This window comes from Struthio camelus, chromosome 9 (assembly GCF_040807025.1).
Source record: "Struthio camelus isolate bStrCam1 chromosome 9, bStrCam1.hap1, whole genome shotgun sequence".
Classification (NCBI taxonomy): Eukaryota; Metazoa; Chordata; class Aves; order Struthioniformes; family Struthionidae; genus Struthio; species Struthio camelus.
Window position 1 is genome coordinate 21,151,839 of NC_090950.1, and position 10,998 is coordinate 21,162,836.

Sequence of the window (10,998 nt, forward strand, 5' to 3'; positions counted from 1 at the left end):
AAAAGACCTCCAAAACCATGCCACCAACATCTGGTGAGCCCAGGCCCTTCAGAGCACCACAAAGCAGTTCTAGCAGAAAGACCAGAATCTGCCATACTCCAAACCAAACCATACTGCCCCCAGGTCCAGCACAGCCCAGCCACTTCTTGGTGTGGGCTGGGAAAGCCAGAGCAGTTGGAATGCATCAGCCTTTGAGGATACAGGGTGCCATCTCAGCCCCACAGAAGACCTGATGTGAACTGCACCTTAGCATCATAGGTGGAAGTGAATTGCTCAGGTCCCTGCTTAATTTAGGAGCAGAGCAAAGGGGTGTAAACTTGCCAGTGGTGCAAATATCACCCAGCCATCTGGTAGCAGTGCAGAGATGAGCAAAGGCACAGAGCGGGAGGGCTGTGGTCAAAAAGACTGAACTCAAACTGTCAGCAGCCTGGAGGGAAGGTCAAAAATGGGAGTTGCTGTTCTCCTGGCTTGCATGGAAAGACAAAAGCAGTCCCTGCACACGAACACACAGCTGCACGCTCAGCTGGAGCTCGGCTCTCCAGCCCAGGGCAGGCTGCTGGGATGCAGATGCTGACACCCATCTTGGGGCACTGCTTGGTCTAGGGATGCTCAGGCAGGGGTCTGAAATCTGCATCCTGCCTAGAGCTCACCCTGGCAAACGAGCAACTGCCAAAGGCACAGGATCCCAGCCAGGCTGCTGGGGGGCCGGGGGCACAGGCACTGCCATGGGTCAGATGATCACCCACCCCTAATGACAGCTAGGGCTGCTTTCACCATGCCCCGGCCCTGCTGGCTGCAGGCCACTGTTTGCCATGAGGAGAAGGAGCTGCAGCTGCAGCCGGGGTGTTGCAGAGTGGCTGAACAAACTGCAGCCATGCACCCAGCACACCCAATGTCTCCAATTTCTTCCGCTGCCCAAGAGGCAGGATGGAAAAAGTGAAGCAGGGCCCACCTCTCGCGTGCATTGCGTCTTACGGGAAAGCCAAAAACAAAACTGCTGACTGAGTTCCCACTTTTCACTCACTGCAGCTATCTTCTGCCTTGGCTTTTCTGATGAACCAGGCAAATCTAACCTAGCTGGCCATTAAAAGTGAAGCAGAGGATCTTTATCAGAGCTGCTCGGATAGCTGTTTAAGGTTGAGCCACTAGACAGGTTTTGTTCTTGCAAAAGGCCCTGATGGGCTTGGCTGCATGTTGACACGAGTAACCATTGCATGAGTTATGACACTGCCAGAGGTGGCTATTGGGAGCTTTCAGAGGCACAAGAGACTGAAAGAGGCCACCAAATCTGCTGTCCTGCCCTAAGGAAGGATGTAAGCCATCCCTAACATATTTGTCCCATCTGTGCTGACAGACCTCCAGACCAAGGACTTCCCAGCTTTGTCCAAGGACTTTGCTCGCCCCCCCCTCCCCCGCTCCGGGGACAAATTCTGCTGCTCAGCTCTCCTTGCATCTTCCCCTAATGTCTGAGCTGGCTCTCAAGGTTATTCCAGTTTTAGTCAGAGGTAAAGAAAAAAGAAACCTGCTGACAGTGCTGCCAAGATGTGAAGTGCAAGTGATTATTGCTTGTTTCGGCATGGTTTCATGGTCTCCTTGGTAGGTCTCTGCTGCCTCCAAACCCACTTCTTACCAGAGTGCCTCCAGTCTCTAGCAGTTATTTCTTCTTTCTGTTTTGGTTTCTGTATAGCTTCTGTCAGGATGCATGTCACCAGCATCACTTTCAAGAGGAAAATGGAAGTTAGGAGCCAGAAAGCTTCAGAGCTGGGATGTGATAAGGGCTCTCCCAACACAGGGCTGTGCAATTAACCCCGTGTGATGGCAGCAAGGCCCCCAGGCAAGCTGCAGACACTTGTCCCCAGCCAGGCTGGGCAAACACCCTGAGATGAGCCCTGCAAGGCGGGTCTGCTTTGTGGCTGTCTGAGACCTGACTGTGCCCGGGGCCAGCCTGGCTCACACATCCCTCCACCTAGTCAGGGGTGAGAGAAAAAGGGCAGCTTATTCTCTAAATTATTAAGAGTAGCTTCAGAGAAGAGCAGCTTGTATATCACATGGAGAGGCTCAGGAACCACAACAGACACCACCGCCTCCTGGCTCTCGTCTGAGCTCTGCAGAGAGTCGTTATTGCCTGCCCACGCGCTTGACATCACGAGTCAACAAACACCCCGGACATGAAACCCTTTATTCATCCCCCCAGGCAGGATCTATCTCTTACCGGGGCTGGCAGCCCCCAAGAGTGACTCCCTGCTCGTGCTGTGCCCACGCAGGGCTCCCCGTGGGGAAGAGAATCACTGTCCCAGGGCCAGCTCCCTTCCTCCCTGCAGAGCGATGGACAGATGGGCAGATTTCCCCTCTGCCAGAGGAGGAAACCACCTGGAAAGATGAGGAAAACCAACCGTCTCTTTCCTGAAGGTCTTTTTAAATAACTCTGCATCAGGAAATCTCTGCCTGATTGCTAGGAGAAGTCCACAGGGCAGCCCAGTGCAGAAAGGGCTGTTTTCTTCTGCTTGAGCAAGCCCAGGCTCTCGCTGGACAGCGGAGGCAACCATGTCAGCACGGCTCCCTAAGACTCACTTCAGCTCGTGCCTCCATGCACTTGGAGTATTTTCCCAAAGTCTTGCTTTGCCAGCAGGTGTGGACCCAGACAAAGGAAGCAGCTTGACCACTCCAAAGAGCCCCCCAGGAGGGAGTGGCAAGTGAAGGTAGAAAAATGAAAGCAAGGCATGATCTGGTTCTTCGGCTTTGGTGCAGAGACCTGTTGGCATCCCTGCTCTGCCCCGATCTGATCCTCCTTGTCTTTAGGAGGTCTTTGGATGCCAGCAGGACAAGCCAGCAGGGACCTTTCCTCATCTCCTGGTACCCATCCCATGGCCACCATGCCTTCTGCAGCTGGGAGGGACCATCAGGTGCCAACTCCAATAGCAGGTGCCTCTGTCACTCCAGTCCCTAAGCACTGGTTTTCACTAACTGCAAGTGTGTCAGGAGCAAGGGGCCAGGGGGGAGTTGTCCCTGTCCGGACACTGCTGCATTAGGGCTCACAGACAGCTGCCTGGCATGGAGAGAAAAGGGGTGCCAGGGCAAGACTGGCTCCTGCCTGGGCATCTCCCGGGAGGCCATCACGGCGCAAGGACAGAGGAAGGTGCGTTGCAGGATCCCGGCCCCTCAGCAGGGCTATGGCTGCACTTGCCAGCTCCTCTGGTTCTGGTTTTTCCTCCCCCGCTCTGGCGTAACTGGTTTCTCCTCAGGGAAGATGATGGTGGCGTATTCAGTCTGGTCAGCTGGCTGCTTCTCGGGGGGCATCTGCGTGCGCTGGTCCCACTGAAACTCCAACACGCCATAGTCCACAGTGGACACAGACACCTCCGGTGGTTTCTCCTCCTTCTGCAGAGCAAGTAAACCGCATCAGGAGCGGTTCGTCCTACATCTAGAGGTGCTATTCATCCCCAGCACAAACCCCCTTTCACAGTGAGTGCCACGGCCACCTCTGAAGCACGCCAGGAGGGCAGGAGTGATGGAAAGCAGTAGGAAGGACAAGGTGATATTTGCCCAGAGAAGCCAGACTGTGAGCTTCGAGACTTGAGGTCACTGATGAAGACATACAGGGCTCAGAGCTGTCCTTGGGCTGAGTGCTGGAGGACACCAGCATGTGGGCTGGGCTCCCTGCCTGCCCTGCCTTTGAACGAAGGAAGGTGCCGGGAGCCCTTTTCTCGCCTCTCTGTTAGACCCTGAACCAGCCAGGGCTGGAGCACAGGGTGCATGAGGAGAGCCTGGAGCTGGGTTCACTCAGCCTGGGGAGGAGATGGCAAGGGAGGACCTACTTGCTCTCTTCAGCTACCTAATGGGGTTGGAGAGATGGAGCCAGACTCTTCTCAGTGGCACCCAGCAAAAGGATGAGAGGGAATGGGCACAAGTTGCAACAAAGGGAATTGTTGAATAGCGGAACATATGGGGAAAAAAATCCCCGCTACATACATTGCCTAGAGCAACCCTATCTGATGTTAAAGATAGCCCTGCTTTGAGCAGCGCTATCTTCGATGTATCTTTGAGAGAGATCCTGTCCTACCTCAGACAGTTTTTGATTCTGTGATGGGGCTGTGCTGCAGGTGTAGAAAAGCAGCTGTAGCTGTGTAGAAAAAATCAAGCAGCATCAGGGAAAATATGAGAAGTGAGAAGTCTGTGAAGGTCTGATAAAGGGAGGCTCAGCACCGTCCGCTTCCCCACCCTCCACTCCCGCACCCCATGACGCTCCCCTGCACCAGAGCAGGCTATTCCAGGCGGGAAACTCACCGTCGGTGCGTTTTCACTTGGTGGTTTCTGCGCATCTGCAAAGCAACATATGTGGTTAGAAGATGCTCATGTGCCAAAACAGCGTTAGCATCCAAGCCTGGGACTGATCCTGTCCCCGCATGGTCTCTGAGAGTGCTAGACAGCATAACTGTCACACCACACTTTGCTTTTCTCTTCTCGGGATTTAATGCCCTGAGCATTACCAGGACCTTTGAGGTGCCAGCCCACAATCCAGGGTGCTGCTGGAATTAGCAGGGTGAAGTTCCTCAGGGGTCTCCAGGGCAGCACCATCCCCTCAGGGTGCAGTTGCCCGTCTGGGAGAGCTCACTCACTGTGGCCAAGGAAATGTTCCCTGCGCTGAGGCAGGGAGACAGCAGGGGCCCCCAAAGGAACACACGCAAGATGCATGGGCGAGCAGGGCCCAAACCACCCTAATCCTCCTCTGGGATGAGAGAGACGTCCGGCACCTCCTCACATGATCTGTAAGCCCCTGGGACACCAGTTGGCCCTTGAGGATCCCAGAACCCTCCTCTGCTTTGTGGTCTCTGGGTCATGGGGCCAAGCCAGCCCTGAGTCTGGCCATGGCAAACCAGCCCACTGACCCCAGGGAGTGGCAGGCGTCCAGCTCCTCCCTGCCGGCTCTGAGCCAGGTTTGCTGGATGAGCATCACCCTGCAGGCCCCCTGCAGAGCCCTGAGCCCCTTGGCACAGCAGTGTCCACGGAGCAGGATCCCCAGGCTGTTCATACCTCCTCTCCTGTATGTGACAGTAAGGTAGCCAAAGATCAGGAGCACAACAGCACCGACCAGCAACAGGATGCCCACGAGCACGGCCTTGATGTGCTCTGGGGGGTTGCCTTCCTCTATCTGAGGCTCATCAGTGCCATTTGTTTTCTCAGGAGCTGCTGAAATAACCATCCGAAAAAGGGGGGAAAAACAGCAGGTCAGGAGCATGAAGTGGCCTCTAAAGTCTGTGAAATGTAAGAGGGGAATGCAGGGGGGTCTCCCCAAAAAGGACTCAGTCCCATGGTGGGCTGCCACAACCCCACTCTCCCTTTGAGGGCCCTGAATTTTGGCTAATGTGAAATGTGAGGGGTGTTTTTGGCCTCAGATGGGCCGTATCCTTCTCCTCCCCATGCTGCCCTGCACGTCCTGCACGTGCAGGACAGAGCCCATTTTAGGTAGTGAGGGTGATCCCACGCCAGCCAGGGACTCAGGGAGCAGGGGGCCAGGGCCCTGCTCTGCAGCTGCAGGCAGCTCCGCAGCGCTACCCCATGCCCAGCAGCACCCCGCACTGGGCACGCTCCCTGCCAAGCATCCCAGACACTTCTGTGCCTTGGGGCTGGCACGGTGTCGGCTCATGTTGGGTAGGAGACAAGATGGTAATTTTTGCAGCAGTTTCCCTTTTTACTAAAGGCCACCTTCAGCCCCTAAAAATCTCCAAGCTGCCAAGCAAGGGCATAGCAGTTCTGCAGTGAGACTGAGGTCTCCTGTGCCACGGTGAACCCACCTCCCTCCTGGGCACCATGTCAGAAGAACAACATCTGTGCAAGCGCTGCTGCTCGAGGGGTCTGAGCCCTGGCTCATCTCTCCCAGGCGTGAGCCCCTGGCTCCCAGAACGAAGGAGCTGTTTAGAGGTGAGGGCAGCTCCCCGCATGGATCTCCTGACTCCTTTCAATAAGAGCACACTACTCCCCAGGGAACTGCTGGGGAAGCAGTCCCAGGGGGAAGGAGACCTCCCACCCCAGGGCCAGGTCCAGCCACAGGGTGGATGGGGAGGAGGACAGTCTGCTGTGTGTCTCCAGGCCAGGACCACCCATGCGAAGGAGAGAGAAAGAGCAGAGCTGTGATTTCCTATGACACACACCAGATCCTTCCCCTGTGGGGGTACTGCTGGGTGGCTCTCCCTGTGTGCCAGCCTGCCCTGGGAGCCTGCAGTGTGGCTGGCAGCCATATACCTCACGAAATGTGGGTTTCTCCATCCCTGGGACTCTTCTCAGCACTGCTTGACACTCAAGGCTCTGGTCCCCCAAGCCCATGTAGAAATATTACACAGCCCTCTAGGAAATTATTTCAAAAGAGTAGCTAATAGGCCTATTTGGCAGGAAAGAGCTTGGGTTGTCTCTGGAGAGCCCCCAGCTACGGCTTTGCAGCCTGAAGCCCTGTGGGAGCACATGCTGTAAGGAGGCTTTTTGGGGTGACAATGACTTGGGCAGAGATTTCAGCACACAAGCAGAGAGCATCAAGCCAGCATCTGCGCAGGGCCATCTAGCGCCCCCAGGGGTCCGGCTGATGGGCTGCAGGGAGGTCCCCTCCTGCTCCCCTCATGCCCCACATCTGTGCACATCCAACACCAGGGCTGAACATGTGCCAGAGTTGCCTCAGCTGGGAGTTGCCCACAAGCAGTCCTTGGATCAGGAAGTAGGACAGAGGGAGGGCATTGCTCTGTGGCCACCTCATGCGAGGCCCAGCGCTCATCATAGCCCACCACACAGGTCTTGTCCCAGTCGAATGACACTGAAGAAGTCCCTCACCTAGCTAAACCCTGCAGAGTAGCACTGGGGGATGACACCGATGATCTGTCCCCACCAGCCCAGCCCCCAGGGCTGACCTGTGACCACGAGGTGGGACCGGTTGCTCTCAATCACTTTATTGGGTTGGAGGAAGGCGATCAGTCCGCAGTAGTAGGAGCCCGAGTCATTCTGGTGAAGGTTCAGGATCTCAATCTTGAAGGCAGGAGTGTAGTTGGTGAGCAGGTACTTCTCCGTCTTTGTCTGCGGGTTGTTACGGCTGATCTCAGCGATTTTTTGGGGCTGGCTGTGGTTGGTCTCTTTGTACCAGTTGAGGCTGTACTCCAAGCCTGAGACATTCTCCATGGAGATGTTGCAGAAGAAGGTGGCTGAGCCACCTGCAGGGAGAGTTAACATGGCTGGGAGGAAGGTCACTGTTTGGGAGAGAAGGAACAACAGTGGTTACAGCAGGCACCGAGGCTGCCACAGGCCCCAGAAGCAGCCTTGTCTCCCATGCTGGCACCAGAGTTATAAAGAGGTGGTGAGACCCCCACTATTGCTGCTGCCACTGCACCCACGGAGGGGTGTAATGGGCTCCCAGCCCCAAAACCCTGTCAGCCCATGATGCTTCTGGTTTTTATGCCAAAAGCCCTATTCATTTCTCAGCATTTCTCAGCTCTTTCATCCTCAGCTCCTTAGGGCCCCTAAGGGGATTTATAAAAACCTGCCGATGAGCGCGTCTGAGCCCAGCCCCATGCCTTTCTCAGCGTCCTCAGCTCATCCTTGAGTCAAGCACTGCAGGTTTGCCCGGGACAGACAGCCAAACACCTGACCAGTTTGGAGCATTGCCCCGACTGCGGAGGAAGGTATGCTAGCCCATGCCTCTGCCCTCGAGCGCACGGGTATGTGTACTTGCCAGCTGGAGGGTGATGTTCAGCAGTAACTATACCCTGGCGTAGTTTTAGCAGAACCAATTATGCTCTCAGTTACCTACAATTACCCCCCAGGAATTTCTCCATCAGGGAAAACAGACTTTGAGGGTTGTATTATTATTAAATCTATGTTGTATTTTTATGTCTGAGTCATCCTGCCTTCAGCCGACGTCTCCTCTGAAAGCGAGGGGAACCAAACTCCCAGCACAGCACGCCAGCCCGGCGTGTGCCTGGTGTGCCCTGCCCCAGCGCTCCAGCTCTGCCCACAGCTCGCTGCTACCTGTCAGGAGCACAAAGCATTAGGCACTGCCTTGGGCCCGGCGTCCGGTTGTCCCCAGCTCTGGATAATCAGATGGGGCAGAGCGACCTGGCGCTAGTGATGCCGTCCCCTTCCCCCTTGCTGCCGCAGGCGGTGAGGACACCATGAACACGAGCCAGGTGCCCTCCACCACCTCGTGAGCAAAGCCAAGGCTTCAGATTCACAGTAGTGCCTGCTCCTGTTTTGTTCCCCAAATTAGGAAAAAAATTAGCAGTAATTATATATACTATTATATTACTATATATAGTATATTATATATAGTATATTATATACAGTATATAATAAATCCTCAAATTAGCAGTAATCAATAATGAACTTATCAATAGTGAGCTGGCCTATCGATCTCTCTGTCCATCCCTCACTGTAGCTGTTCCAGTTGCTGCAGCATGCAACGTCCAGGCACAAACAACCTGACCCAGCAGGAACAGGTATTGTATTAACTTCTGTTTGGAGCAATAAAAAGGAGGAAGAAGTGTTTTTCACATGGGTTATCTGACCAAACATATCATCCAAGCTACCCACGTATTGAAAAGTCCCTGCCACTGGGAAACCTGTGTGCCCTTTTCAGAGATCACCGCCGATGCCAGCTCGCAGGCAGGACTAGCAAGTCGCTCCCGTTCCTTCTGCATAGTTCCTTCGGCCTGAACACAGTCGTGGGATTGTTAAGGAGCACCTGGGACAATTCCTTCGATAAATGTGGAATTAGGTAGAAAACTGGGCTGAAAAACGAGGAACGGCTTTAAAGAGGAGGAAGGAGCTGGGGAACTGCCCCAGTTCCCAGTTCCGGTTCCCATTGGATAACGTACGCTGCGACAGTGCCTGAGAGTTTTAATTTTCGCAGTGTTCTGAGTTTTTTGTCTTTAACAGGAAACATTCAGCAGGCTCCGGTCTCCGCTTCCTACCAAGTGTGGCTGTCAGCAATGAATGAATCTCTTAAGCAGAGGTTGTTTCTCCATGTTTCCCTGCCTCTTTCTAGCACCAAACCCACCAACAGTTTGTCCCTGCCTGGATTTAACGCCTGCTGAAAGGGCAGGTAAGGGACTTTCAGCCCTGCTTCTGCGATCGGAGCGGAAAAAAACAGCAGCGCGAAACAGTGAGGCAGGCTCCATAGAAGCGGGAACATGTGCACTGAGGCCGGGCTCTTTGTGAAGAGGCTTCATCAGGGCTCTTCATCACGCTGCCCTGGCTCACCCGCTCGCCTTCCCTCCTCTGCCAAAGCTGCGCCGAGCAGAAACGCGTGCGGCACCCTGGCTCTGTTAGGGTCAAGCTCAAACCAGGAGGCAAAGCCCGAAGGTGCAGCCCGAAACTGTGAAAGCCAGAACAGGAAACCCGAGACCCAGCGTATTTCTGCCAAACCCAGACTTTCAGCCCAGGTGCTCAGCGCCAAACCCGGATCGCGGCCGGTGTCCCCACAGGGGAGGGCTCAGGGTCCACCGTCACCACGGGCTGGGGGTCAGCTCGGGACCTGGCCCCTGCTCTGTCCTTTAAGCTCGTTTCTCACGGTGCACGACCGTTCCCCTTGCTTCAGCCGAGCGTTCCCAAAAGGTCTGGGTTTTCTGCCTCCCTGATGCCGGAGCTATTTTTACTGCGAAGCTCCCAGCCCACGAGCGTTTTCAACCGGTACGAACGGCACGGGCTCGGCTCCCGCGCACGCTGCGCCCCGGGTACCTACCCAGCGGGGAGCCCCCCAGGACGGGGCCGCAGCACAGCAGGGCAGCGCAGAGGCCGGCCAAGGCAGCGTCCGCGTGGCCCCGCGTCGTCTTCGCCGCGCCGAGAGCCATGCCGAGGTGATGGCCTGCCCCGGGGCAGGCACGCCGTCGTGCCGCCGGCCTCGCGGCTCCTGCCGGCCGGCTGTCCCCGTTTCGGTCCCGGCCACGGCCCCGCGGAGCTGGCTGGCCCTGGGGCTAGCGCGGCAGGGGCTGGGATGGAAATGAAACGAGCCCATCTCTGCCCCGGAGGGAAACCCTCCCGCCCCGGCGTCCTCCTCCTCCTCCGCGCAGGCAGCTCCCAGCTGAGCCCTGGCCTGGCCCCTTCCCCTCCCCGCGCCTGCCCCTTCCCACGCAGGCACCCAGCCGCCCTGCCGAAGCGCGGGGGCCGGGGCACGGCAGCGCCGGGCGCGGGGAGGTGGAAAGGCAGTTTCCTCTGCCACGCCGCTTGCCGCCACGGGGCCGCCTGCAGCTCGGGCTGCCGCTTGTGTCTTGGGGCGCCGGGGAAGCTCTCGGGTAGGGAGAGGGCAGGGGACGGGCTGTCTCAGGGTCCCAGCGCCTGCGGGTCCCCCCACCGCGGTACCCGTGCCGGCGTGGGCAGCCGGCGCAGGGGACGAGCCGCCCGGCATGGAGCCGCCGGGCTGGGTCAGAGCCACCGTGGCCCCAGAGGCTGCTCCCACCAGCAATGCACGGGGGAAAAAGGGAGCAGGGAGACCAGCGATGCGCGTGGAAAGGAGATAAAAGGAGAGGCCCGTTCGGCCTCTTTAGGCCTGTTCCTCCACAAACTTTGCAGAGAGCGGGGGTGGGTGCCCAGCATCGGGGTATTGGTGGGGTGACCTTTGCAGCAGACTTCTTTAATTCCTCCCCTGGCAATGTTCCCCCCTCAGCTTGCTGACTAATATCCACGTAGGAAATAACCAGAGATGAAACTGTGCCATTTACTGGCTCTTGAAGCCAGCCTTGGTGCACCAGCAATTTCGGAAAGCATCAGGGGGAAATTAATAACTGGGGTGAAGGATGCTTTTCTCATGATGATTTCATGATTTTCCAGGCTTTCTGAAATGATCTGCATGGCTGGGGCTGGCTCTCGTCTCGCTTTCAAACACAGCACCGGGCAGGAGAGTGGACAGGGATGCAGCCCACTAATTTGGGATGGCCAAGGAGGGAGTTTTCTGAACCAGAGCAGGCAGGGCTCTGAGTCTGGGCTCACAGCCTGTCCCGGATCCTCTTTTATAGTCTCCTCCAGGCA

The 10,998-nt window shown here is 56.5% G+C and overlaps 1 protein-coding gene across 2 annotated transcripts; it reads right to left on the bottom strand.

Annotated features, from left to right (window-relative positions):
• Window positions 1-2,160: 2,160 nt before the first annotated feature.
• On the bottom strand, window positions 2,161-10,117 carry PDCD1 (programmed cell death 1). Of its 2 annotated transcripts, none has more exons than XM_068954656.1 (5): window positions 9,716-10,117; window positions 6,894-7,226; window positions 5,032-5,184; window positions 4,285-4,319; window positions 2,161-3,378 (listed from the first exon to the last, which is right to left on the bottom strand). In XM_068954656.1, exons 1-5 carry the CDS (start codon window positions 9,822-9,824, stop codon window positions 3,169-3,171), a joined length of 840 nt encoding a protein of 279 aa, XP_068810757.1. In that variant the 5' UTR covers window positions 9,825-10,117; the 3' UTR covers window positions 2,161-3,168. The 2 variants fall into 2 exon arrangements, with proteins under 2 accessions (XP_068810757.1, XP_068810756.1); XM_068954655.1 differs by having other exon boundaries at window positions 5,032-5,187.
• Window positions 10,118-10,998: the final 881 nt, after the last annotated feature.